This window comes from Tursiops truncatus, chromosome 18, assembly GCF_011762595.2.
Source record: "Tursiops truncatus isolate mTurTru1 chromosome 18, mTurTru1.mat.Y, whole genome shotgun sequence".
In the NCBI taxonomy this organism is placed as follows: Eukaryota; Metazoa; Chordata; class Mammalia; order Artiodactyla; family Delphinidae; genus Tursiops; species Tursiops truncatus.
In genome coordinates this window covers 17,967,138-17,990,635 of record NC_047051.1, presented here as the reverse complement: position 1 = coordinate 17,990,635, position 23,498 = coordinate 17,967,138, and the positions used below count along the sequence as shown (strand labels likewise).

Sequence of the window (23,498 nt, the reverse complement as noted above, 5' to 3'; positions counted from 1 at the left end):
CTAAGGTTCTGTCTTTATTCCAAAACGTTTAAAAATTGTGCTTTTCTCATTTAGCTTCTTGATCCAACTGGGATTTATTTGGATTATAGTGTAAAGTACAGACCTACTTTTAGTTTTTTTTTTTATGCGATTAACCACCTTCCCCAGCACTATGATTGAAAAATCTATCCTTTCCTCACTGATTTGTAGTGATAATAATGATAACTGTTGTTATTATTTGGTGTTCACTGTGTAAGGTAATGTTCTGGGAGCTTAACCTAGGAGCTCTGGGAGATTAACAGGATTAACTGTTAATCCTCACAACTACCCTAAGAGGTAGGTATTATAATTATGCCCAAACTAAAGGTGGAACAACTGAGGCACAGAGAAATTAAATCACTTGCCCAAGGTCACAGGGCTGTAAGTGACTGAGCCGGACTCTCACCCAGCTATCTAGTTTCAAACCCTCATGCTAATCTGTTGCTCTAACAGTATTGTCATACGTGCACAGATCTCTTTCTGGCTCTCCATTCTCTTCCATTGGTCACTTGTGTATTCCTGAGCTGGTACAACACTCTTTTTTTTTTCTTTTAAACAAAACTCGCATTTTATTTAGGTTGAAATAAACTATACGAAATTGATTTTCTTCACCAAAAATAACAAGGAATATTTTCTGTATTATTCCTAGATAAACCACAAAACACTTATTTTTGTAGGTTTTCTAGGTTTTGCTTGTAAATCAAGATGAGGCAGTAGATACAGTCATGGAAAAAGAAGAAAACAGACAAATCAGTTGTCAGTATCCATGGCCTCTGATCCTGTCTTGACCATGAAACAGAAGTGTTCAATGTATACCTGCCAAAAAGCTTATGAAGATGTAGGCTCAGTAAAGGAATGTAAACAGCAAGAACCAGATGTGGAACAACAATGGCAGGCTCTTCCATTCAAACTTTAACTGTAACTTGTTCCTTTAACTTCATTTGATAAAGACAGAATCTACACTGAAATCCTTGTTTGGCGAGCTCACACGTTTCTCTTACAATCTGATAATTTTCTTAACTGTCCCTTACAGATTTTTAACAGCATACTTAAAACTCCTACTATTCAAAAGTCAGTCATGAGCTTCATTGTAATGTTTTATGAAACGTATTCCTTCCTCCGATACCTCCTCAAAATTTATTTCTTCAAATTGCTGATAACTCAATACCTGACAGTTGGATCCACAGTGATGTTATGTCTAAAATGACTTAACTAATACAATTCCAAAGTGCCATTAGCAGAGATCACACAGAGTGTAACATGGTACTCTCAATGCTATCTTTTGGAAGAATAGTTAGGTCTCCAAAGCATGAGAGTTCAAACAGGCCATCTAAACAGGCAGATTATCAGTGACTAATGAGCTGGTACAACACCCTTAATTACTATGATTTTATGATAAACCCTGGCTTTTTTTTTTTTTTTTTTTGCGGTACGCGGGTCTCTCACTGTTGTGGCCTCTCCCACTGCGGAGCACAGGCTCTGGATGCGCAGGCTTAGCGGCCATGGCTCACGGGCCCAGCTGCTCCGCGGCATGTGGGATCCTCCCGGACTGGGGCATGAACCCGTGTCCCATGCATCGGCAGGCAGACTCTCAACCACTGCACCACCAGGGAAACCCAGGTCTTCTTTTATGAATTTCAAAAATGTCCAACAATTTTTTTTCTATAGAGGTCTAGAACTTTGGGTTAGGCCTATTCCTGGGTTTGTTTTTTTGTTTGTTTTGTTAATACATTTTTTTAAAAAAATTTATTTATTTTTGGCTGCGTTGGGTCTTCGTTGCTGCACGTGGACTTTCTCTAGTTGCGGCTCTAGGCGCACAGGCTTCAGTAGTTGTGGCACATGGGCTCAGCAGTTGTGGCTCTTGGGCTCCAGAGCGCAGGCTCAGTAGCTGTGGCGCATAGGCTTAGTTGCTCTGTGGCATGTAGGATCCTCCCGGACCAGGGCTCGAACCCGTGTCCCCTGCATTGGCAGGCGGACTCCCAACCACTGCGCCACCAGGGAAGTCCCTGTTAATACATTTTTAAAGTGAGCTATTATTGGTATACACAAAAACTGTCAATTTTTATTTATTTTTTATCTCATCCAACGATCTTGCCAAACTCTCAAATCTAAAAGTCAGATTCACCTGGATATTTTATTTGGACGATCCTCATCTTTAAATAAAGATGACTTTTCTTCCTTTAAATTTTTGGGCCTCTTAATTTCTTTTTCTTATTTTACTGCATTTTTCTAGAACATTGTGTTATAGTGGTGATTAAAAGCATTTTAGTGAGCCTTGTCTTGTTTTTTATATTACTGGGATGCTTCTAGGTTTTATCATTAAATTTGTGCATACTTTTTAATACTTTTACTTTATTAAAATTAGGAAGTTTCCTCTTATTTCTAGCTTGCTACAAGTTAAAGTATTGAATATTATGAAATGCTTTTTTCTGCATCGATTGTAATGCTCTTCTGGCTTCTTTCACTCTCTTTCTCTGGCCATGCACAATGCTAGATGCTTTATTTTTTTTTTAATTTATTAATTTATTTATTTTGGGCTGTGGTGGGTCTTCGTTGCTGCGTTCGGGCTTTCTGTAGTTGCAGCGAGCGGGGGCTACTCTTCGTTGCGGTGTGCAGGCTTCTCATTGCTGTGGCTTCTCTTGTTGCAGAGCACAGGCTCTAGACGTGCGGGCTTCAGTAGTTGTGGCTCTCGGGCTTAGTTGCTCGCAGCATGTGGGATCCCCGGACCAGGGCTTGAACATGTGTCCCCTGCATTGACAGGCGGATTCTTAACCACTGCGCCACCAGGGAAGTCCGATGCTTTATTTTTTATATACACAACTTTTTTTAATCTCAAACTTACAGAAAAGTTGCACATACAGTACAAAGTACCTTTTTTGTTGGAACTGATGAAAGAAATATTCACATATTTAGATATAGGGAAGTCATTCTGGCTTATACATGAGTTAACTTGAATTTTATGCTAACTAAAATAGCCTGTTTGTGGCCTATCGAATATACACTGTACATTTGCTTTAATTATTAGAGAAAAGGACACATTGACCAGAAGTAAAGAATGTCCATGTTAAAAATAAAGATTATATGCCCCTCCTCCTGGGATGCCAATGCTGGTACTCCTTTGATGATAAAACTCCCTTCCCAGGTTCCAAGGCCATACTGAGTCACTGTGTACATGCTAGTCTGTTCTTTTTTTTTTTTTTTTAATGTTGAAGAAATGTAACCCTGACTCGTTTATTGCTCTTTGTTCTGACAAGATATAAAACTGTGCTGGAAACAATGCTTCTCCAGAGCAGTTTCTCAGAGTAATCTGGGAAGTGGGCTTCTAGGGTAGTCCTCAGTTTGGCTCAAATAAAACTCTTTTCTATTCTTATCATAGACTGTTTAGTGATTATTTTCGTTTACAGAACCATTTGAAATTAATTTGAGACATGATGCGTTATCTTTCCTGAATACTTCAGTATGTATTTTATACAAAGGACATTCACATAATCACAATGTAACCATCAAAATCAGGAGTTTAATATATTACTACGATCTAATCCTCAAACCACCCAGGTTTCAGGTTCAAGTGTCCTAATAACTTTATAACAAAAGATTCCGATTCACAGGTTACATTTGGTTTTCATGTCTCAAATTTTCTCCTTTTAATCTGTTAGTGATAAATTATGTGCTTGTTTATTTTCTGCTGTTAAACCATTCGGAGATTAACACTATTTGATTGTGATGTTTTATTCCAATATACTGTTAATGTTAATTTGCTATTTTTAGTTAACGTTGTCAGTATAATTTACATTTAAAAATCACCCATTTTGGGCTTCCCTGGTGGCGCAGTGGTTGAGAGTCCGCCTGACGACGCAGGGGACACAGGTTCGTGCCCCGGTCCGGGAAGATCCCACATGCCGCGGAGCGGCTGGGCCCGTGAGCCATGGCCGCTGAGCCTGCGCGTCCGGAGCCTGTGCTCCAAAACGGGAGAGGCCACAGCAATGAGAGGCCCGCGTACCGCAAAAAAAAAAAAAAAAAAAAAAGCACCCACTTTACGTGTACAGTTCAGAGAGTATTAAGTCATGTATTTACCAACGTAACCACCACCACCATCAAGATGTAGAACATTTCCATTACCCCAGAAGGTTCCCTCATGCCTCCTTGCAGCCACTTCCTCCCCACCCCAGCTTCTATAGCTTGAGCCTGTCTTTCTCATCTCACATGAAAGGAATCCTACAGTATGTATTCTGTGTGTCTGGCTTCTTTTGCTCATTACAGTATTTGGAGATTCATCCATGTTGTTTCTTGTATGTGTATTTTGTTCCTTTTTATTTCTGCACAGTATTTCATTGTATGGCTCTATCACAATTTGTTTATCCACTTGCCTGTTGATAGACATTAATTCCAGTTTGAAGACACTAGGATAAATCTGAAGATCTGAATATGTGTCTTCATGTGGACATACACTTTTTTTGTGTTATAGTCACTAATTTTTTTAGATTCCACATATAAGGGATAACATGCAGTATCTGTCTTTCTCTGTCTGACTTATTTCGCCAAGCATAATACCCTCCACATCCATCCATGTTGTTGCAAATGGCAAACTTTCATTCTTTTTTATGGCTGAATAGTATTCCATTGTATGTATGTGTATGTGTGTGTATGTATACATATATATATATACACACACACACACACACACACACTACATCTTCTTTATCCATTCATCTGTTGATGAACACTTAGGTTGCTTCCATACCTTGGCTACTGTAAATAATGCTACTATGAACACTGAGGTGCATATATCTTTTTGAATTCGTGTTTTCATTTTCTTTTATGTATACCCAGCAGTGGAATCGCTGGATCACACGGTAGCTCTATTTTTAGTTTTTTGAGGAACTCCATACTGTTCTCCACAGTGGCTGCACCAGTTTACGTTCCCAACATCAGTGCAGGAGGGTTCCCTTCTCTCCACACTCTCAACAACATTTGTTTGTGTCTTTTTTGACGATGGCCATTCTGACAGGTATGAGGTGATATCTCTTTATGGTTTTCATTTGCATTTCTCTGATGATTAGTGATGTTGGGCATATTTTCATGTGCCTGTTGGCCATCTTATGTCTTCTTTGGAAAAATGTCCATTCAGGTCTTCTGCCCATTTTTTAATCAGGTTGTTTTTTGATGTTGAGTTGTATGAGCTGTTTGTATATTTTGGATATTAACCCCTTACCGGTCATATCGTTTGCAAATATTTTCTCCCATTCAGTAGGTTGTCTTTTTGTTTTTTCAATGGTTTGTTGATGCAGAAGCTTTTAAGTTTAATTAGGTCCCAGTTGTTTATTTTTGCTTATGTTTTCCTTGCCTTTGGAGATAAATCCAAAAAAAAAAAATTGCTACGATTTATGTCAGTGTTCTGCCTATGTTTTCTTCTAGGAGTTTTATGGTGTCCTGTCTTACACTTAGGTCTTCAATCCATTTTGAGTTTATTTTGGTATATGATGTGAGAAGATGTTCTATTTTCATTTTTTAACATGTAGCTCTCCAGTTTTCCCAGCACTACTTATTGAAGAGACTGTCTTTTCTCCATTGTATACTGTTGCCTTCTTTAAATGTGGACAGTAATGCTTTTATTTCTTGAGTGAACACCTATAAGAGGAATGCTGGGTCAAAAAGTAAATGTAAAAGTAAAGGTAATTGCATCATTTTACACTTCTACAACAATGTGTAAGAGTTTCATTTGCTCCACACCCTCATTGATACTTGGTATTTTCAGTCTTTTTAATTCTAACCAGTCTAGTGAGTGTGTATTGGTATCTCATTGTGGCTTTGATTTGTCTGAGGGTTAATGATTTTGAGCATCTTTTCACGTGCTTATCCACCATTTGTAACTCTCCTTCTCTGAAGAGTCTGTCCAGGTTTTTTGCCCATTTTTAACTGAATTATTTGTCTTACTGAGTGGCAAGCGTTTTCCCTATATTCTCGATATAATTTTTTTGTCAGATATATGAATTGTGAATATTTTCTCCCAATTTCTGGCTTGCCTTTTTGTTTTCTTAGCAATGTCTTTCAAAGAGCAAAACGTTTTAATTTTGGTGAATTCCAACTTAATAACTTTTTCTTTATAGTTTCTGCTTTTTATAAGAAATCTTTGCCTGTGCCAGTGTGAAAAATTTTTTATCTTATGTTTTTCATGCCCTTTATTATTTAAGTGTATGTGTAATGTTGATCTTTCATTCAGAGGTAGTTTGGATTCTTTTGGTTTCAAGAAACTTTTAGAAGCGCGAGCCAACCTAAATATAAAAGGGGCTTTGCAATAAGTTGCAGGGGCAATTTTTGGCTCCTGAAGACAGGCACACAGGTGGGTATAAGAAACAGGAGCTGGGAAGCCATCAGGAACCCAGGATTTCCTCTCTAGCCCTCATTTTTGTTTTCCTCTCTTTGTTGACTGACTTGCTCTGACCATGTGGCTCAGAGCCTGTTTTAGTCCCCTAGGATAGGGACTTTGACTGGCCCAGCTTGGGGTCAGGGCCCCGACCAGGTCCAGTTAGCCACTGGGGGTCAGGGTTATGCAGTATAAAACATGTCTGGGGATCAGGACAACTCCCAAAGAAAAGCAGGGTGACTTGAGATCTGCTCACACACGCCAAAAGGTGGTCACTGTTCTACGCGCAAGCCATCTTCCACTCCTGGTGAGTACTTTTTGGTACCATTTTCTGACTTGCAGCTTTCAACATTACTTTGCGCATACTCTGGCTTTTTCTTTTCCCAATCTGCAGCTGTATTCCTCGGCGCTTGTGGAATGTGAGGATCATGATCCATTCAATCATGATAGAAATTTTGATGTGGAATCGGTAAAGAAAGAAGTCAAGAGAGGAAGGAAGTTGGTAAGTATAAATGATTCTATTACTCAGATGAACAGACCCTTGGTGACGCTTTCAAAAGAAAGTCTATTTGATTGATAAACCAGGGGATAGAGATGCAACGTGGAGAGCTGAAAGAAGTAGGACCTATATTGGAAACTTAGATTCAGTTGAATATTTTAATATTTTAAAATAAACTGCAATATGCTTCATCGGCAAAGTAGATATGAGTTAGAATGCTTTGGCTATAAGTGGAAGGAACAAACTGGCTTTAAAAAAAAAAAAGTGATGCTTATTTTCTTAACTTAGAGGAAAAATTGACTTCGCAGTTGGTTGATTCAGTGGCTCAATGATGGATCATGCCCATCATCCTTTCTGCCCTCCTGTCCACAACATCAGCTGGTCCCTTTGTGATCATAGGGTGGCCACAGGCAGCGGCTGAAGCATCAGGCTTTCTTGCTCTTATCACAAGAGAAAGTTCATCCCCAAGCATGGATTAAGAGCCCTTCTGAAAGTTTAATTAGGCCACACCCCTCTTTCTGCACCGATTGCTAGAGGCGACCATAACTAATCAGGATCTACCCTCGGAGCTGGGGTCAGCTCCCCCTGGGAAGGAAGAATGCTGAGTAGTTGCTCTACTGGGTCTGCTGTAGTAGACTCCCTCCGTGACAGGCCCTTCACAGCTTAATCAGTGGTACAGCAAGCGTGAGCGCTAACACCCTACCCACCACCACAATCCACAGTCAGGTTAGTGACCTGGAACAAACATTTTTTTAGTCCTTGCAGGATGTCAGCATATACATGGGCAATTTCCACATCGCCTGATGTGCTTTGAGAAACATCAGCATGGGCCGCTCAGTGAGCAGGCAGATCAGCACAGCTGGGGCTCAGGAAGCCTTCCTAGTTGGGAATGTAGGGGGGAATGAGGATGGGGACGGGGGAAATTCAGAGAGAGGGAACAGGGTGTGCAAAAGCGTGGAAGGCAAGAAAGAAGATGTGGCACATTCATGAAACCATAAGCATAGGACTGTCCCTGGCATTCTCTTCACTGACCTCATGGAATTCCACAGGATGTACTGGAAGGCGTGAAGCCATTCCCTGCCCTTAGATAATGAATTGACAGTTTTTCACTGTGATAGTGAATGCTGCAGAAAACATCTTTGTGCATTATCCTCGTGTGTTGGTTTGATTGGTGCTATACAGCACATTCCCAGAAGTGGAACAGCTGAGTCAAAGAGAATTCCCTTTAAAATCTTTGAAACATGCTGACAAACTATCCCCCAGAAAGACTGTACCACTTTATGCTTCTGTACATAGTGGATGAAAGAGCACTTCTCCCAGCCTGTGACGAAAATGAACATCTCAAACCTCGTTAATTTTTGCCGGTCTCAGAAAGTTTTCCCTTGCGTTTCCCTGATCACTGGAGAGGTTGCACGTTACCCCTCTTTAGTAATCATCCCAATCCTCCCAGTTCACCCAGCTCCAGCAGCTCTTCAGTGATCCCTGGCCACGGTCCAGCACAGCAGTCACTCCCTTGCAAACCCCCTGGACACCCTCCTCACTCACTGAGCAGAGCCCCAGCCTGGGGAAGTGTGTCTGTCTGATGTCTGCAGGAGCTGAGTAGCGCTGGTAGTTGAGCAGTTAACTGGAGAAAAACCCACAGATGTTTTGACTGATCTTAGATTCATGGCCATAAACCTCAAACAGACAACCAGCACTTCATCCTCCACCCTCCACATTTACTCTTCCACATCCTATCATCTCTCTTTAAAACCTTGCTCCACCCCTACTTCTCCTTGCCAAGTTGAGGACTATCCCTGATTTTTTTTTTTTTTTTTTTTTTGGATAGACTTTCTTTTTTAGAGCAGTTTTAGGTTCACAGGAAAACTGAGGGGATGGTACAGAGAGTTCCTGTATTCCCCCTGCCCCTACACGTTCACAGTCTCCCCTTTATCAATACCCTCCACTAGAGGGGACATATGTTACAACTGATGAACCACATTGACACATCAGAAACACCCAAAGGCCATAGTTTACATTAGGGTTCACTCCTGGTGTTGTACATTTCTTTGCCAGATTCTTACTGAGAAAATGGAAGCGACTAGACAGGAACCCCTACTGTCCAAACCACTGCCCACCAGCCTGTCCCCAGACTCTCAGACTTCCGTCCTGTCAAAGCCAACCCTGCACATGGGCTTTGGAGCCGTCCTCCTTCCCTCCTTAAGGACTAGGTTCTTGCATTTTCCTCTACCCGCTCACATCAGTATCCCTTCTTTCTAATTGATTATTCTTGTCAGCATATAAACATGATCAACTGATCATGTCATCTTTAAAAAAAAAACCAAAACTCTCCCTTATACACAAAGAACTGGTCATTTACAGTGTCACTTGTCTGACCTTAGTTAACCTGTCAGCAGTATCATCACACAGTGGTCCCTGCCCTGCATCTTGAAGTAGTTCCTTCTTTTGACTTCCTGGACATACACTGCTAGTATGTCTTTTACCTTTCTGGCTGCTGCTTCTCAGGTGCCTTGGCTGTTTTTCCTCCTCTGCTCAACCTCTACAGTTTGGAGTGCCCAAGGCTCTTTCCTGGGCTCCTTCCTCAATCCGAACATCCTTCCTACATGACCTCATCCAGTTCCCATGGCTTCAATACCATTCTTATGCCGAGACTCTTATCTCCAGCCCCGATGACCAACCTGACATACCTACCTGGATAGGTAATAGCCTCTCATGTTAAACTGGCCGGAAAAGAATAGTTCCATCCCCTATACACTCATACACACGATCCATCCAAACCTGCTCACTTCTCCTCAGTAAACAGCACATCATTTGTCCGCCATCATCCCCGTTTGTATTCTCTTCCCATTTTTCTGTGGGCTATCAGCGTCTTACCCTTTATCTACTATGCAGCAAACAGTCTTTTCCCTTTTTTTAAATGGTATCTATCACCTTAAAAGTCGAGCTTAAATTTTTTATATAGTCAAATCTGTCAGTCTTTTTCTTTTTCAAGGTGTCTCCTGCCTTGCTTAGAAAGCCTCAGTACTGTCCTTTTCTTCTTTCTCTTATATTTTCTAATTTTTTGCAGCTTTTTAAAAATACTTATTTTTTATATAGTTAAAGCTTTAATCCACGTGGAGTTTATTTGGGAATATATTGTGAGGTAGGGATCTAACTTTCTTTCCTATACATATAGTCAGATGGCCCCCCAACATTAAATCATTCTTTGTGCTCTGACTTCAAATTCTGCCTTTTGCACAATCTAATTTCTCACCCACAATTAAATTTCCTTTATTTATATAGTTGCTTGTGCTGACCTTGGGATACTGTGTGAGCTGTCACCTCCTGTTTTGCTAGGTGGTTTCATTGTGCGCCGTCATTCAGCCAGAGCATGATATAAACCAGCTGTGGTCATGGCTCAGATTCCTCCAAACAGGTTTCTGTGGCCACGTACTCTCCTCCTAGCCATCTCTACGCCACCTTCCTAGCAGACCAATAGACTGATATATAAAAGCAAGAGATCAAATGAATTGAGCTAAGAAAAGAACTTATTCCTCAGGGGCTTTTTTGTTTTTGTTTTTTTTTTTTTTACATTTTTGGCCTTTCTACATAGATGCCAAAGAGATTTCACTTCCTTTCTCTCACGTCTCCTCAGTAGTGCCTCTGTAAGACAGGCACTGTGATCCTCAGGGAGGAATTCAGGTCTAAGAGAGGGGAAGGGACTGGCTTGAGATCACACAGCTGTTAGTGGCACTGCCAGGAACTGACCTTGGTCACAGGCTCAGTGTCCCCAACAGAACCTCTTGCCTAGAGCTGGACAGTGTTGCCAACCCTGCTTTTTAGAAATCTCTTTTAAAAAGAGAGGAGAGGGGGTTTTTTTGGAAGCAAAAAGGGTTTTCTGCTTTTAATCAGATCATTACAAAACATTCCAGTTAGTTGAGGTTTTGCTGAAATTTCAAAAAGAGCAGCTGAATGTCAGGACCAGGTGTTTGTAGCTGAGGACATTAGGACTGCCAACTTAAAAATAATATTTGATGACATCTTTAACTTTAAATTTTAACAAAGATTCTGAAAGATCAGGTGCTTACTCAGTAAAATCTGTTCTTCTGTAGAAATGCACATTTTGTGGGAAAGCAGGAGCCACCGTGGGATGTGATTTAAAATCCTGTCTCAAGAATTACCACTTTTTCTGTGCCAAGAGTGACCATGCAGTTCTACAAGCTGATGGATCTAAAGGAACTTACAGGTATCTAATAAAACAGTTTTAAAGCCACGTTTGGGGGATGGAATAAGGACAAGGAGACTTTTTAAAGCTAATTTTATGCAAATGATTTCCAAGTAAGAATGTGGTTTGGGAGATGCCCAGCTGGGAACCTAACTTGAAAGTACCTTCCCTAAGTGTCATAGGAAGAAAAGAAGCAGGGTTGGTTTTGTTTTGGGTTTTACTCTCCCTGCATCCTTTCTTTCCTCATAGAAAGCACTGGTTGACATGGTAGCACAAGTAACCTAACGGTGGCCACGAGGCTGGGAACCAGTTCACACTCGCTCTTTTCTGTAAACAGGAAAGGAGCCTGACTTGTTAGTTCTAGGTCCATGCTTTACCCATCTTGTCTCCAAATGAATGTATTTTCCCATCACTCTCACCACCCTCTTAACTATAAATAGTCTCTAAAAATGATAAAGAAACTATGCAGCAAATACAGTTATCAGTCATTAAGTCCTTGAAGAAATTTACACCTTGTTTGTGTTGCCTTTGGCTTTGAAATCTTGCTCCTTGTTTTTCAATAATTCTTTAATGTTAACTTTGATCCAGTAAGGCATATTTCAAGTCCAAAACAAGTATATTTGTTTTATCCAGGAAGAAACGTGATCTTCCTTCTGATGAAAGAAGTCAGTTCAGTTAAGTCATTATACAGTTTAGTCAGAAGAAATCAGTAACCCAGTTTTTAATTGATTCAGGTCATGTTCAGCGAACTTTTTTGTACATAGATGCAGTCTAGAATATGTCATATAAAGGTGAAGGAAATAACAGTCAAAAGGTTAGGTTTGACCTTTTTAAAATTATGAGATGGAATAAAACAGAGAATGATGGTCTAATGTTGACGAGCCAGGCAGACACTTCTCACTTCTTTGGGGCATATGAATAGATTCTGATTGAACTGGACATTTTAAATTTCAGTGAAACATATACATTTTTTTTCAGGCATAGTATCTGAATAATAGGATTAGTGTTATGAGAGAATTATTTTTATTTTTTTATTTTTTTAATTGAAGTAGTTGATTTACAGTGTTGTGTTAGTTTCAGGTGTACAGCAAAGAGATTCAGTTATACCCATATATATATATATATTCTTTTCCCTTTATAGGTTATTACAAAATATTGGGTATAGTTTCCTGTGCTATACAGTAGGTCCTTGTTGGTTACCTATTTTACTGATATATATAGTAGTATGTATATGTTAATCCCAAACTCCGAATTTATCCCTTGCAGAGGATTATTTTTAATATGATTTTTGTAAGATCTGTTACATTCCTAAATGATACTTTAAAATTCCATATGGAGGGTAGATTTTTTTCCCCCGTGGGCATATATCCCCAATTTTATCAGTGTGTTCCAGAACTATTTTATTTTATTACTTTATCTTTTAACCACTTACTTTATGCCAGGAATACTTCAAAGTACTTTACAAATGTTATTTCGTTTAATACTCTAATAGCCCAGTAAGGTAGGTACTACTATCCCCATTTTAAAGATGAGGAAACTGAGGCCCGACAGTAATTTGTATCCAGGCCACACATTTGGTAAGAGGCAGAGCTGGGCTTCAGGGCTCCAGAGTCTTTGCTCTTTGACACCATATCCTCTTTAAGCTTAGCAGCCATATATCCTAAAATGTGGGCAAGCCTAACATTCAAAGAAGTTTGTTAAATAATTTAAAATCTGATTTTACACAGGTATTTTCTTGCTTGAGACTAGACAGGAAATGTGTAAATATGTTAATTTTATATTCTTTTTATATTTGATTTGCTGAGAAACTCATGAATTGAAATATTCTGTTTCACTTTTATTATTTACCTTCCCAAAGAGCTTATTTTATTATGACTTCTCCAAAGACCTAAAACACCCACTAAAAAGACTGTTAGCAGAGCTACAAGGTCAAACAAAAAGGAGTCAAGTTCCTGCTATACCTTAAAGTCTGAAAAAATACTGATCATATATTAGTAGAACCAATGAATAGAGACTCATAAAATAATCTTCTTCGTCATAGTTTTATCAGGTATCAGGTGAAATTTTTCATTTTTAAATTGAATTTAAGCATTTGGAGTGGCTGTCACGCACGAGACCCCTTGTTAGGTATAGTGAGAATATAAAGAGAAACAAGATGTGAACTAAAACTATCACCTCACAGGAGGACCAGAAGGTCAAACCTAGTAGGAGCACGTGGCCTGATGGGAGCAGGAGGGGATTTACATGAAACTGGCTTGGACTTCAGTTGATAATTGTTGAAAACGGGTGATGGGTTGGGGGCATGGGAGTTCATCACATCTCCACTTTTATATATGGTTGAAAAAAAAAATTAAGTACCTGGCAAACAAAAGTGCTGAGAAACCAGAATCTGAAGGGCGAGGAGATTAATATCGATTGGGGGTGGGCGGGTGGGGTGCTGGGAGGACTGCATGGAGGAGGCGGGAACTGATGTACGACAGGAAGAGTTCATACATTCCCCTAGGTGAGGGGGACCCTGCATCATGAGGGTCAGCACCGTAAGGAAGGGAACTGGGGGCTGCGGAGGAAGAAAGGCTGGAGAGAAAACAGGGCCTGAGCAGCTCCTTCAGGTTTACTCACTGCACTTCTTTGCTCTAGCTGCTCTGCTTCTTCCTTCTCTTCTAGGGCACTGATTAGTTCTAAGCTCATGCAGTTCAAATCTAAGATCTGGGGGAGATGCCTGTTGAGTTAGAAAACTACTTTCCCGTCACATAATGCATGCAATTTTGTGCTTATTGTTGAAAGTCAGCAGAACTTTGTGTAGTCAGATGAAAACTTGTGTCTTAGCTGTTGGATCTCTTAAGTATTTTCTTTATACAGTAAAATCTTACTGACCACTGTATATGAACAAGTATTGTTCAAAATACGTAGTCAGCACTCACCCCTGCAGAGAGCACGCTGACCTGTTCAAGGGCACAGGGGACGCTGGCACAGGGTCCATCTACACTTGATGTCTGTCAGTAACTACACAGGCTTGAACAGCAATTTTGTTTTTAACAAATAAATATTTAAGGTTAAGCCCGCATGAAAAACAGATTAGTTCCCTTTTAAATTACAGTGCAATAGGCATAATATTTGAAAAGTGTAAATACAATTATTTGACTCTTTGAAATTTCATGTTTTCAGAGTATTGTGCCAACAACATGCTGACCTTCAAAATGGTAAGTCTATAAAATTTAGTGGTGTGGGTTTAAAGAAAGGTAAACCTTCGGTAAGACATGGAATAATCTGATTTACTGGCCTCACTAAGTTAAAATACAAATTTTTGAGTCAAAATGTTACATACTTTTAAAATTGTCAGTCCCTGTGCAGTGTGCAGTATAATGAACTAAACTTTTCTTCTTCGTGAACTAGACCTACTCTCAGTGAAGCCTTTGTCTGGTGTCCTCCATTCTCACTCCAGTCAGCTGACCAGACCAAAACATGGTAAGAAGCTTTGACTTTTGTGACTACTTGTCTTCTGAGAAGACTATCAGAATCTTCAGTAGATAAAACTGATAAAGTGCTGTATGTTCCCTGAATGCAATTCTCCTAAGAATGCATGATTAGCCTTTCCGTTCTGAGGAAAATTGGGTCCTGGCTACCTGGGGTTACCTGACCTTTGTGTACTGCCGGAAGAGCAGTCTTGCCAACACAAGATGTGGAATGATCTCTGTGGACAGGAGTCGGCCCTCTTTGGGAAAGGCTTATTAGTTCCCTGTCATGCCAGCTGCATTTTGTGGTGTAAGCAACGCTCTCTAAACAATAGCGTTGCCCTTCAGCCATTCCCCTTGCAACTTATCAAATACTATCAAAAACATTGCTGTCAGTCAGTGTTCACTGACAGGGAAAGATGACAATAATGTATTCGTTTTAAAAAGCATATTATAACACTGTAACGAATCCTCTCCCCAGAGGAAACCATCGTTGTTTCTTTTGAATTCTTCCAAAAATGTTCTGTGTATAGAAACATACCTACTACTATATTTTGCTTTTTCACTTAGTATATCTTAGAAATTCTTCTCTATCAGTGGGTATAAGTAGATCTTGCCTCATTTTTAAAAGGCTTCATAGTATTCCACTATGTATATTATTCAGTTGTATAGCTGAACCACAGTTGAACTAGTCTCTGCGTGACTGACATGTAAGTTATTTCCAGCTTTTTTCTATCACATTTAATACTGTAGCTAACATTTTTCTCCACTCATCTTTGTGCCTTTATGTAACAATACTATTAGAAAGACTTCCTGTAAGTAGATTGCTGGGTCAAAGAGTATAAACAATGAAACTCTGGGTAACTGTTGGCTAATTATCTTCTAAAGAGGCCGCACCAGCAGTACACACTGACCCAAATCCTTGCAGACATTATATATTATACATCTTAATCTGATCAATGAAAAATTCTGTTTTACTTTGCATATCTTTACTTACGGGTGAAACTGAGTATACTCCCCTATCTTTTGATCAATTATATTGTTTCCCTGTGATCCAATTTATTTTTCTGTTTAATGAACCCTCTCTCCAGAGTTACCCATTTGCCCATTTTTCCACCCAATTGCCTTTTTTGTATTGATTTATAAGGTCCTTTTATATTTTAAAAATTGGCCTTTTGTCATTTTTTTTGCAAACATTTAATCTAAGTTTGACATATCTTTTGACTTTGTTATAACCTTTGGTATATAAGAGTTGTACATTTTCTGTAGTCCAGCATCAGTCTTTTCCTTTATGGATTCCACTATCTACATAATTTATACTTTTCTGCTTACTTTTCAGGAGTGAAAAGTAAAAGGGGGAGGAAAAAATATCTCTCAACAGGCAATCCTGTACAGGTAATCTGAATTAATATCATTATAGCTTTAAGTTTCTCCATACAATGTCTTTTTTTAACCTTCTGAATTTCAGGTGACACAATGATAGATGATGATGAATATTAAAGAGAAGTTGGATGTGTCTTGGGTATCCAAGCACATAACCTCCAGGAGATGACTGTCCCCTGGCTCCTGTAACACATCCCTGGGTACCAAATCAGTGAGAGGATCTGAGCCCACAGGGTGTTTATGGTCTTAAAACAGGCATAGGTGCAGTGGAACATCCTTACCTAGCCAAGTATTTCCCGGCTGTAGGATCCACATTTGACCTAATTTGTGATTCATAATTTTCTGGATTCCTATTCTGTGTAAAGCATATGAAAATGTTTTGGGGATTTGCAACAGCTCGTGTAAGCTTTAATTAATATGAGCCAGCAACTTCTCACCCTATTTATACAAGAGGTGCTTGTTACACCTGTTAATGTTTTGTTAGACAAAAACAAAACTACATTTGATGTTTACATCTACATATGAACATGGAACATGATTTTCACCATAAGTAGATCACTGAATTTGGTTTTCACTTTATGCAATACAGTAAGTCCCCTACACACGAACCTTCAAGTTGCGAACTTTCAAAGATGCAAACGTGCATTCACACGTCTAATCACATTCATGTGTCTGGAGTACATTGTCACACGTCTGCATCCTCTACAAGTGGTTGTGCTTTTGTGTACTCTACAGTACTGTATACAGCAGTACAGTAACTTTATTTCAAGCACAGGACCCGAACGTAGAACAGTACACGAAGACTGCAGCAGCTGTTAAGAATGCAACCCAGTGCTCCCATGTCATCTATGACAGGAAAAGAAGAGCTACTACCCAGACATCAAGGGATCGTTTTGTCAAGAGGGTAAAGAGAACTGAATCCAGCAAGGAACCAGAACCTGTGCCATCACCGTCAGGCGTGAGTGAAATTGCACCTTGCCCTCCATCTCCTATTGCTGACGATCCTTCAGCTCTACCATCTCCCACCTCCTCTCCCTCCTCCAGTCAGTAACTCTTCTTGCCTGTTCATTCGATGCCAGCCCCTGTGTGCCAGTTGTTGTACTGTACTACTGTACCTTTCAAGGTACTGTACTGTAAGATTAAAAATGTTTTGTTTTCTGTTTGTTTTTTATGTATTATTTGTGTGAAGAGTATTATAAACCTATTACAGTACAGTACTTACTATATAGCTGATTGTGTTAGTTGGGTACCTAGGCTAACTTTGTTAGACTTACGAACAAATTGGACTTACAAATGTGCTCTCAGAATGGAACTCATTCATATGTAGAGGACTCACTGTATTAAATGTCAACAGTAAAAAATTAGTGTAAAGTAATCTTGATCTTTCTCTCCTTTTAGCCACCGGAAAGAATGGAATTGGATAGGAAGGAAAAGGATGGCAGACACACAGGTTTGCTATAAGTTTTGTCTGTTAACGAATATGACTTACAGTACTTAGTACCATTTCAGAGCTGGTATCCCACTTTATTATTTAGAATTTCAGAGTTGGTATCCCACTTTATTATTCTAGACTTGTAGTAATGAATTATAAGAATAGAAATCTTTTATCATAATTATTCACTCCATCATAACCCCAACAGATCAAAATAACTTATAACAGGTTGGGATGGTCCAACTGCTCTTCAGTATTAAGAAAGGATACAGCTCTTGATATAGAAGCCAGAGTTGCCTGAGTTCAGAATCCAATGACATGCCACCCCTCACACTGTGACCCCCCCCCGCCCCCCGCCAAGAAGCTTAAGCCAGTAATTGTAACTTTCTCTTAAGGAAACAGACGTTCCATAATAACAGTCAACTGTGACAGAAAAAAATGAGGGAGGCTGTTATCTCAAAGATTTGAAGCTAAATTTTAGAAAATTCTCTTTATTCATATAATTATTCTAAGCAGAGAAGTTTTTATTTTCACTTTTTATAACATTTCAGTGTTTCAGCTTGAAAAAAATGAGGTATGATGAAATTACAATTAATAGAAAAGATAAAGGTGCTGTACGTATTACCTAATAATGCTCATCCACCACTAGGCAAAGTCTGAAGAAGTGACCATAAAGTGATGTATGATTGCTGTCCTGAGACAGACGATTTCCTTCTGAAATGTTTTTTTTATTCTTAGATGCAATTGTGAAAGTTCCTTTTCTTAAGAAATGTAAAGAAGCGGGTCTTCTTAATGCTTTATTTGAAGAAATAGTAGACAAACTTCATTTGATTCACGAAAGACTCAGGGATGACACCACTTCAGAATCAGGTATTGAAATAACAAAATTTCTACATATAGAGACTTCTCACAGACCTACATGTTAAACAAAACCAACACCCCCCCCCCCCCCCCAAAAAAAGTAAACATTCTTTCTGCGCTGTTTCTTTTTTCTTTTCCTTCTTTATCTCATTCTTGAGAGCCTGTTTGGAGGTTCTAGCAGGGGAGTGCAGCTACTTGTATACCCTTGACCGAAGAACGGTCCTCTTCTATCGGGGAAGGTCATCCTCTTCAACCGAGCGCGCAGCTTCGGGAGGGACGCACGTGGAGTGGTGAGGGAGGAAGGGGACACCCGCCTAGCCAGCCAGATCAGCCGCATCAACCCTGGCGATCAGTGGGGTGACACATGTCGCAGCCAGATCGCCTTCACATCCTTTATCTCATTCTTTAATACAATTTATTGTTCCAGATCTCTTGTCTTTTTATAAATCAACAGGAGGTAGGTAATTGACAAAATCATTACTTTAGTAAAAAATACCCTGATTCCCTGAAAGTTTTAATGTCTTTTCCAGAGGTTCATAACTGAGTGACCATCAAGAGAATGGGCAAGTTCAGAACCAGGTTCAGTCACACACCTGCGCTCCCCCCGCTCCCTGCGGCTGAGCACGCTTGCTGCTAAGATCTGAGAATGGCATTCATTATGCTAGTTTTGATTTGACTCTAATTCTGTTCCTTAAACAAGCAAGTGCCTTTTTTGATACTGTAAAGTATAGAAGAAAGAAGTAATTTTAATGTTTTGGTTGATGTTTGGTTTAGTTAAATGTGGCCTTTCAGAAAGAGCTCTTCGGGACGCTGAAGTTCCATTTGTACACGCAGGTATACAGCCACTTAGCCTTCTCATAACCTGTGTTAGGAGCTTAAAAACTTTATTATAAATACAGTCGACACATAACATGAGTTTGTACTGTACGGGTCCACTTATACCTGAGTTTTTTTCAATAAATACTACGCAATAAAATACTATACAATCCGTGGATACAGAACCACAGATACAGAGGAACCACATATTTGGGAGGCTGACTGTGAAGTTAGTTATGCTTGGATTTGTGACTGCACGGGGGTCAGCACCCCTAACCAACCCCACATTGTTCAAGGGTCGACTGTATAGCTGTCTTAGAAGGAAAAACCTCGACAGTCTGTATTTTGGGTAACAATGTAAAATATATGATTATTTGAAAGGGATTTTTTTCTACAGGACAAAACCAAGAAGTGAAGAGCAAACAGACATTTGACATTCTTTTGTTCGTTTACTCTTGTCTCTAGACCAAGCACATCTCGAACTTGAGCATGCCCCTCAGAACCACCAGGGGGGTTTGTTAAAACAGATGGCTGGGCCCCATCCCTGGAGGTTCTGATCCAGTAAAGGTGCTAAGAATCTGGATTTCTAACGAGCTCCCTGGTGAGGCTGCTGCCACTGCAGTCCACAGGGGATGCCTGCTCTGTGTGCTTTTCCTTTTTGAGGGTTATTCTGTGAGGTGTTTCTGCCTATGTAAGTTATTTAAATTAAAACTGAAAATGTTCTTCTTCCTCCAGACTATGAAGAAATTGGGACTTCACTTTTTGACTGCAGATTGTTTGAAGATGCATTTGTAAATATTCAAGCAGGTAAGAGTTATAACTGAGCAGCAAAGTTTATAAACATTTATCATATATATTAAAATAACACTATTCAGGTGATAAAAATCCTATTTTAGAAGAATGTTCACCCTTGCATTAAATGAAAAAGCCCATTAAAAAACAATATGAGCCCTCACACACAGAAGAAAAAATATATATACACAGGGTCACACATGCACACAGAAAAACTGCACATAAATGGAAACAGTAGTTATCTGTAGGTGACTGGATTATAGTAATTTCTTTTGTCTTAGTGCTCATTGTATTTTCCACATTTTATACATACACACAATGCTTTTGTAATCAGAAAAAGAACTCATCTAAAAAAGTGGAAACAAAAAATTAATTGCAAAATGGAAGTATTTGGGCACCATGTTTGGAAATCAGCAGGAACTGGTGAGGCTGTGATAAACCATGCTGCACTGTCTCCCTCTCACTTGGTATGATGTGTATAAATTTCAGTTCTTTCAACATTAATCTTCAAATCTAATGGGAGAGGAAGGGTTGTGATTGATTCTAAAGTTCATCATCAAAAAAAAAAAAAAAAAAATAGCCAAGAAACTTTTGAAAAAGAAAACCTAGTGGAAACAGAGAGTTAACCTTTCCATAAAACATCAAACAGTGGTCCTTTCACCACTATTTCAGATGCCTTCAAAACAGGCTAAGTTTCCACATTGATGAGTCTGACCTGACTTCTCCATCAAGGCTGCCCCACACAGCTGGGCAGGCTGTGCACTGCACATCCCGGTGGGAGTGGAGGGCACAGGTTGACACAGAGTTTAAGGCAGATGGCTCCCCCTGAAGTTGTACACAAACAGTGCCCTAAACTCTGTTCTTTTCCAGAGATGTATTTGTCTTTCCAGCAAGTATATTAGGAAAATAGATTTTCCCTGTGGATAAAATATTAGTTCATATTCCTGTCTCAGTATACACAAGCCTTTCTCATTTTTGTTTTCATATTACACATTTCTATTTGAATTTTGTATTACATTTATAATCAGCAGAAAAAGTCAACAATAGTGTGTTTTTTTACCAGTCTCTTGAGAATGTCTGCATACGTCTTATGGGAATATCCTTTTTTTTTTTTTAAGAGGCCTTTAAATTTTTTTTCTAAAAAGCTTTATTTTGTAGGTGACTTTCATGTATGTTTATTTTTCTTTCATATAAAAGTAACATGTTTGGAACATGTCACTACCTAGGTTAAGTTAGTTGGGAGTACATACAGTATAGTGTAGTATTTGGGGGGTGTGAGCTCCCGGGGGTGACACTATTTGGAATCGCATGAGAACCAACTTAAAAGACTTAACTTCTCACACCCCAACTGATAAAGACTCTTTTGCTTAATTCATCTTTTTCAGTGTTCCAGAAAGTTAACTGCAGGCATACAGATATTCTTGAGGTGTTTAAAAAATTGCCACTGAGTAATATTATAGTTTATAACGCCTAACTAAAGTAGCTTCTAAGTTTCCACAATGAAAGCATTCCTATTTCTAAATAAAACCGAAAGCTTTTATGTAACATTAAAAATTGGATGCATTTCTCTGAAAGATTTGCCCTTAACTCTTGATAGTCTAATGGCATCCTGTCAACATGGATATTGTGTAGCATGAAGGTTATTTAGTTGCTGCTTTCAAATCCTCAAAAGTATACAGAAGTGCCTTTTCTGCTATAAATGTATACAAAATTTTAAAGATTTACAGACCAGCTTTATGTGTGATAAATACTAGAATTGTATCCTGAACTAGAAGAGGAATCAAAAGCATAAAAGCATCAATTCCTGCTCACAAGACCCTAGATCCTTTTCATTTGGGGCACCGCATTGTGTACTATGCACTTTCAGAAGAGGCTAGAAATAGTGCATTGTGTATAAAACTACTGAATAACCTGAAATAATTTTCTTATTATAGCAATAGAGAACAAAATTCATCTATCTGAACAAAGGCAGCAGCAGCTGAAGGACGAGATTGAGCTACTTCAGGGCTTAAAACAAACCTTGTGCTCTGAGCTTCAGTCAAGTTCTACTTCAGATTCTTCTCTGTCTTCTTAAGAATGACCATTTCGTAAGCCAGGAATCAAGCACAGTTGCAAACAGGCTGAAAGCTGGAGAGGGGCCTGTGAAAGCCACACATCTTTAGCACTAGGGCCCTCGAGTCTCTCTGGCCCTCAAACTCTGATCCTCACCAGCCCTTAACTGTTCTTGCTGATTTGGCATCTTATTCCTTTTTATTGCCTCCTCTTCCTCATCATCATCTCACTTCTACCCCTCCCCCCCAGTAAAATATTTCTGATTCTACTTGAGTAAATTGGGCCATGCCTCCCATCGCTCTAAAAATCCTTTGGTGGATTTTTAGATTTTTAGTTCCCCCCTCCCCCACCCCCACTACAGTGAGCTAAGTGGATTCCAGGTGCTCCTGCCCCCAGGGCCTTTGCACATCCTGCTGTGAAGTCTTCACTGCTCCTCCTGCTGATGTCCTCATACCTATTCCATCTGAGAGTACTTTCTCTTCATATCCCTTTCTCGGTGTAAGCCACTCTATCATACATCAAACCACTGGAGTATAAGCAGTCTGAGGGCAGAAACTCACTATTCCTGTGTTTTCCTCCCTATCACATTCCCAGCAGCTAGCATGCTCAAAAAATGTTGAAAAAATGCATAAACTGTTTTTATCTTTTGAGACTAGTTCCAGCCCTTTAATGTTTCTTTGATATAATAAATCTGAATGTTATACCTGTACCCAACATACCTGTGTGTGTTTAAAATTTCTCTTCAGCCACAGCACATGGGCATAACATCATCTTCAAAACAAACATTTAAAACTGGATGGTCTCTCTGAAGGTTTTTCTCAACCTAACAATATACAATTAAGATTTGTATGCCCTACTACCATGTCTGACCTCTGAAAACTTCACATTTCTACTTTTCTACTACACTACTTTGATCCACAGTAGTGCTACATATTTCAACATGAGTTTGATCTGAGTCTCCAACATGGTATCTGGCACATAATATGCTCAATATCTGCTGAAGAATATGATATAAACGAAAGAACATGTCCATTCCTGTTGTAATGGCAACCCCAGCCCAAGTCATTAATAACTGAGGGGCAAAATCTCAGTGGTTTTCAAATTTGGCTACACATCAGGATCACCTGAGGCACTTAAAAAACTACGGAAGCCAAAAAAAGATTTTGAAAGATGGCAGAGGAGACAGACTCTGAGCTCACCTCATCTGACAGGCACACCAAAATTACAACTATTTATAGAACTATGGATCAAAAAGACCGAAGCAAACAGAAAAGATCTTCTACAACTAAAGATACCAAGAAAACCACAACCAGACAGGGGGTGGGGTGGGGTGCAGAAACACAATACAGTCGAGACCCACACCACTGGGTGGGCGACCCACAAATGGGAGAATAATCACAACTGCAGAGGTTCTTCCCAGCAAACAATGGGTCTGAGCCCCACATCTGGATCCCCAAACCCAAGGGTCTTGTGCCAGGAAGACAAGCCCTATTAACATTTGGCTTTGAAGGCCAGTGGAGCTTACCTTTGGGAGTCCCAGAGGGCAGGGGGAAATAGAGACTCCATTCTTAAAAGGTGCACCCAAAAACTCATGCTCCAGGACCCAGGGCAGAAGAAGTAATTTG

General features: G+C 39.5%; 1 protein-coding gene across 2 annotated transcripts in view; it reads left to right on the top strand.

The window, feature by feature from the left end:
- Positions 1 to 22,587, top strand: part of SETDB2 (SET domain bifurcated histone lysine methyltransferase 2) — an 80,937-nt gene extending 58,350 nt beyond the window's left edge. For both annotated transcript variants that reach the window (XM_073795160.1, XM_019936601.3), the window contains 10 exons: positions 6,777 to 6,884; positions 10,973 to 11,106; positions 14,251 to 14,285; positions 14,479 to 14,550; positions 15,877 to 15,932; positions 16,696 to 16,878; positions 17,319 to 17,370; positions 18,091 to 18,222; positions 19,765 to 19,836; positions 21,756 to 22,587. In XM_073795160.1, coding sequence (XP_073651261.1) covers positions 6,777 to 6,884; positions 10,973 to 11,106; positions 14,251 to 14,285; positions 14,479 to 14,550; positions 15,877 to 15,932; positions 16,696 to 16,878; positions 17,319 to 17,370; positions 18,091 to 18,222; positions 19,765 to 19,836; positions 21,756 to 21,895 — 984 coding nt within the window. In that variant the 3' untranslated portion in view covers positions 21,896 to 22,587. The remainder of the gene's footprint in view (positions 1 to 6,776; positions 6,885 to 10,972; positions 11,107 to 14,250; positions 14,286 to 14,478; positions 14,551 to 15,876; positions 15,933 to 16,695; positions 16,879 to 17,318; positions 17,371 to 18,090; positions 18,223 to 19,764; positions 19,837 to 21,755) is intronic.
- The last annotated feature ends 911 nt before the right edge of the window (positions 22,588 to 23,498 follow it).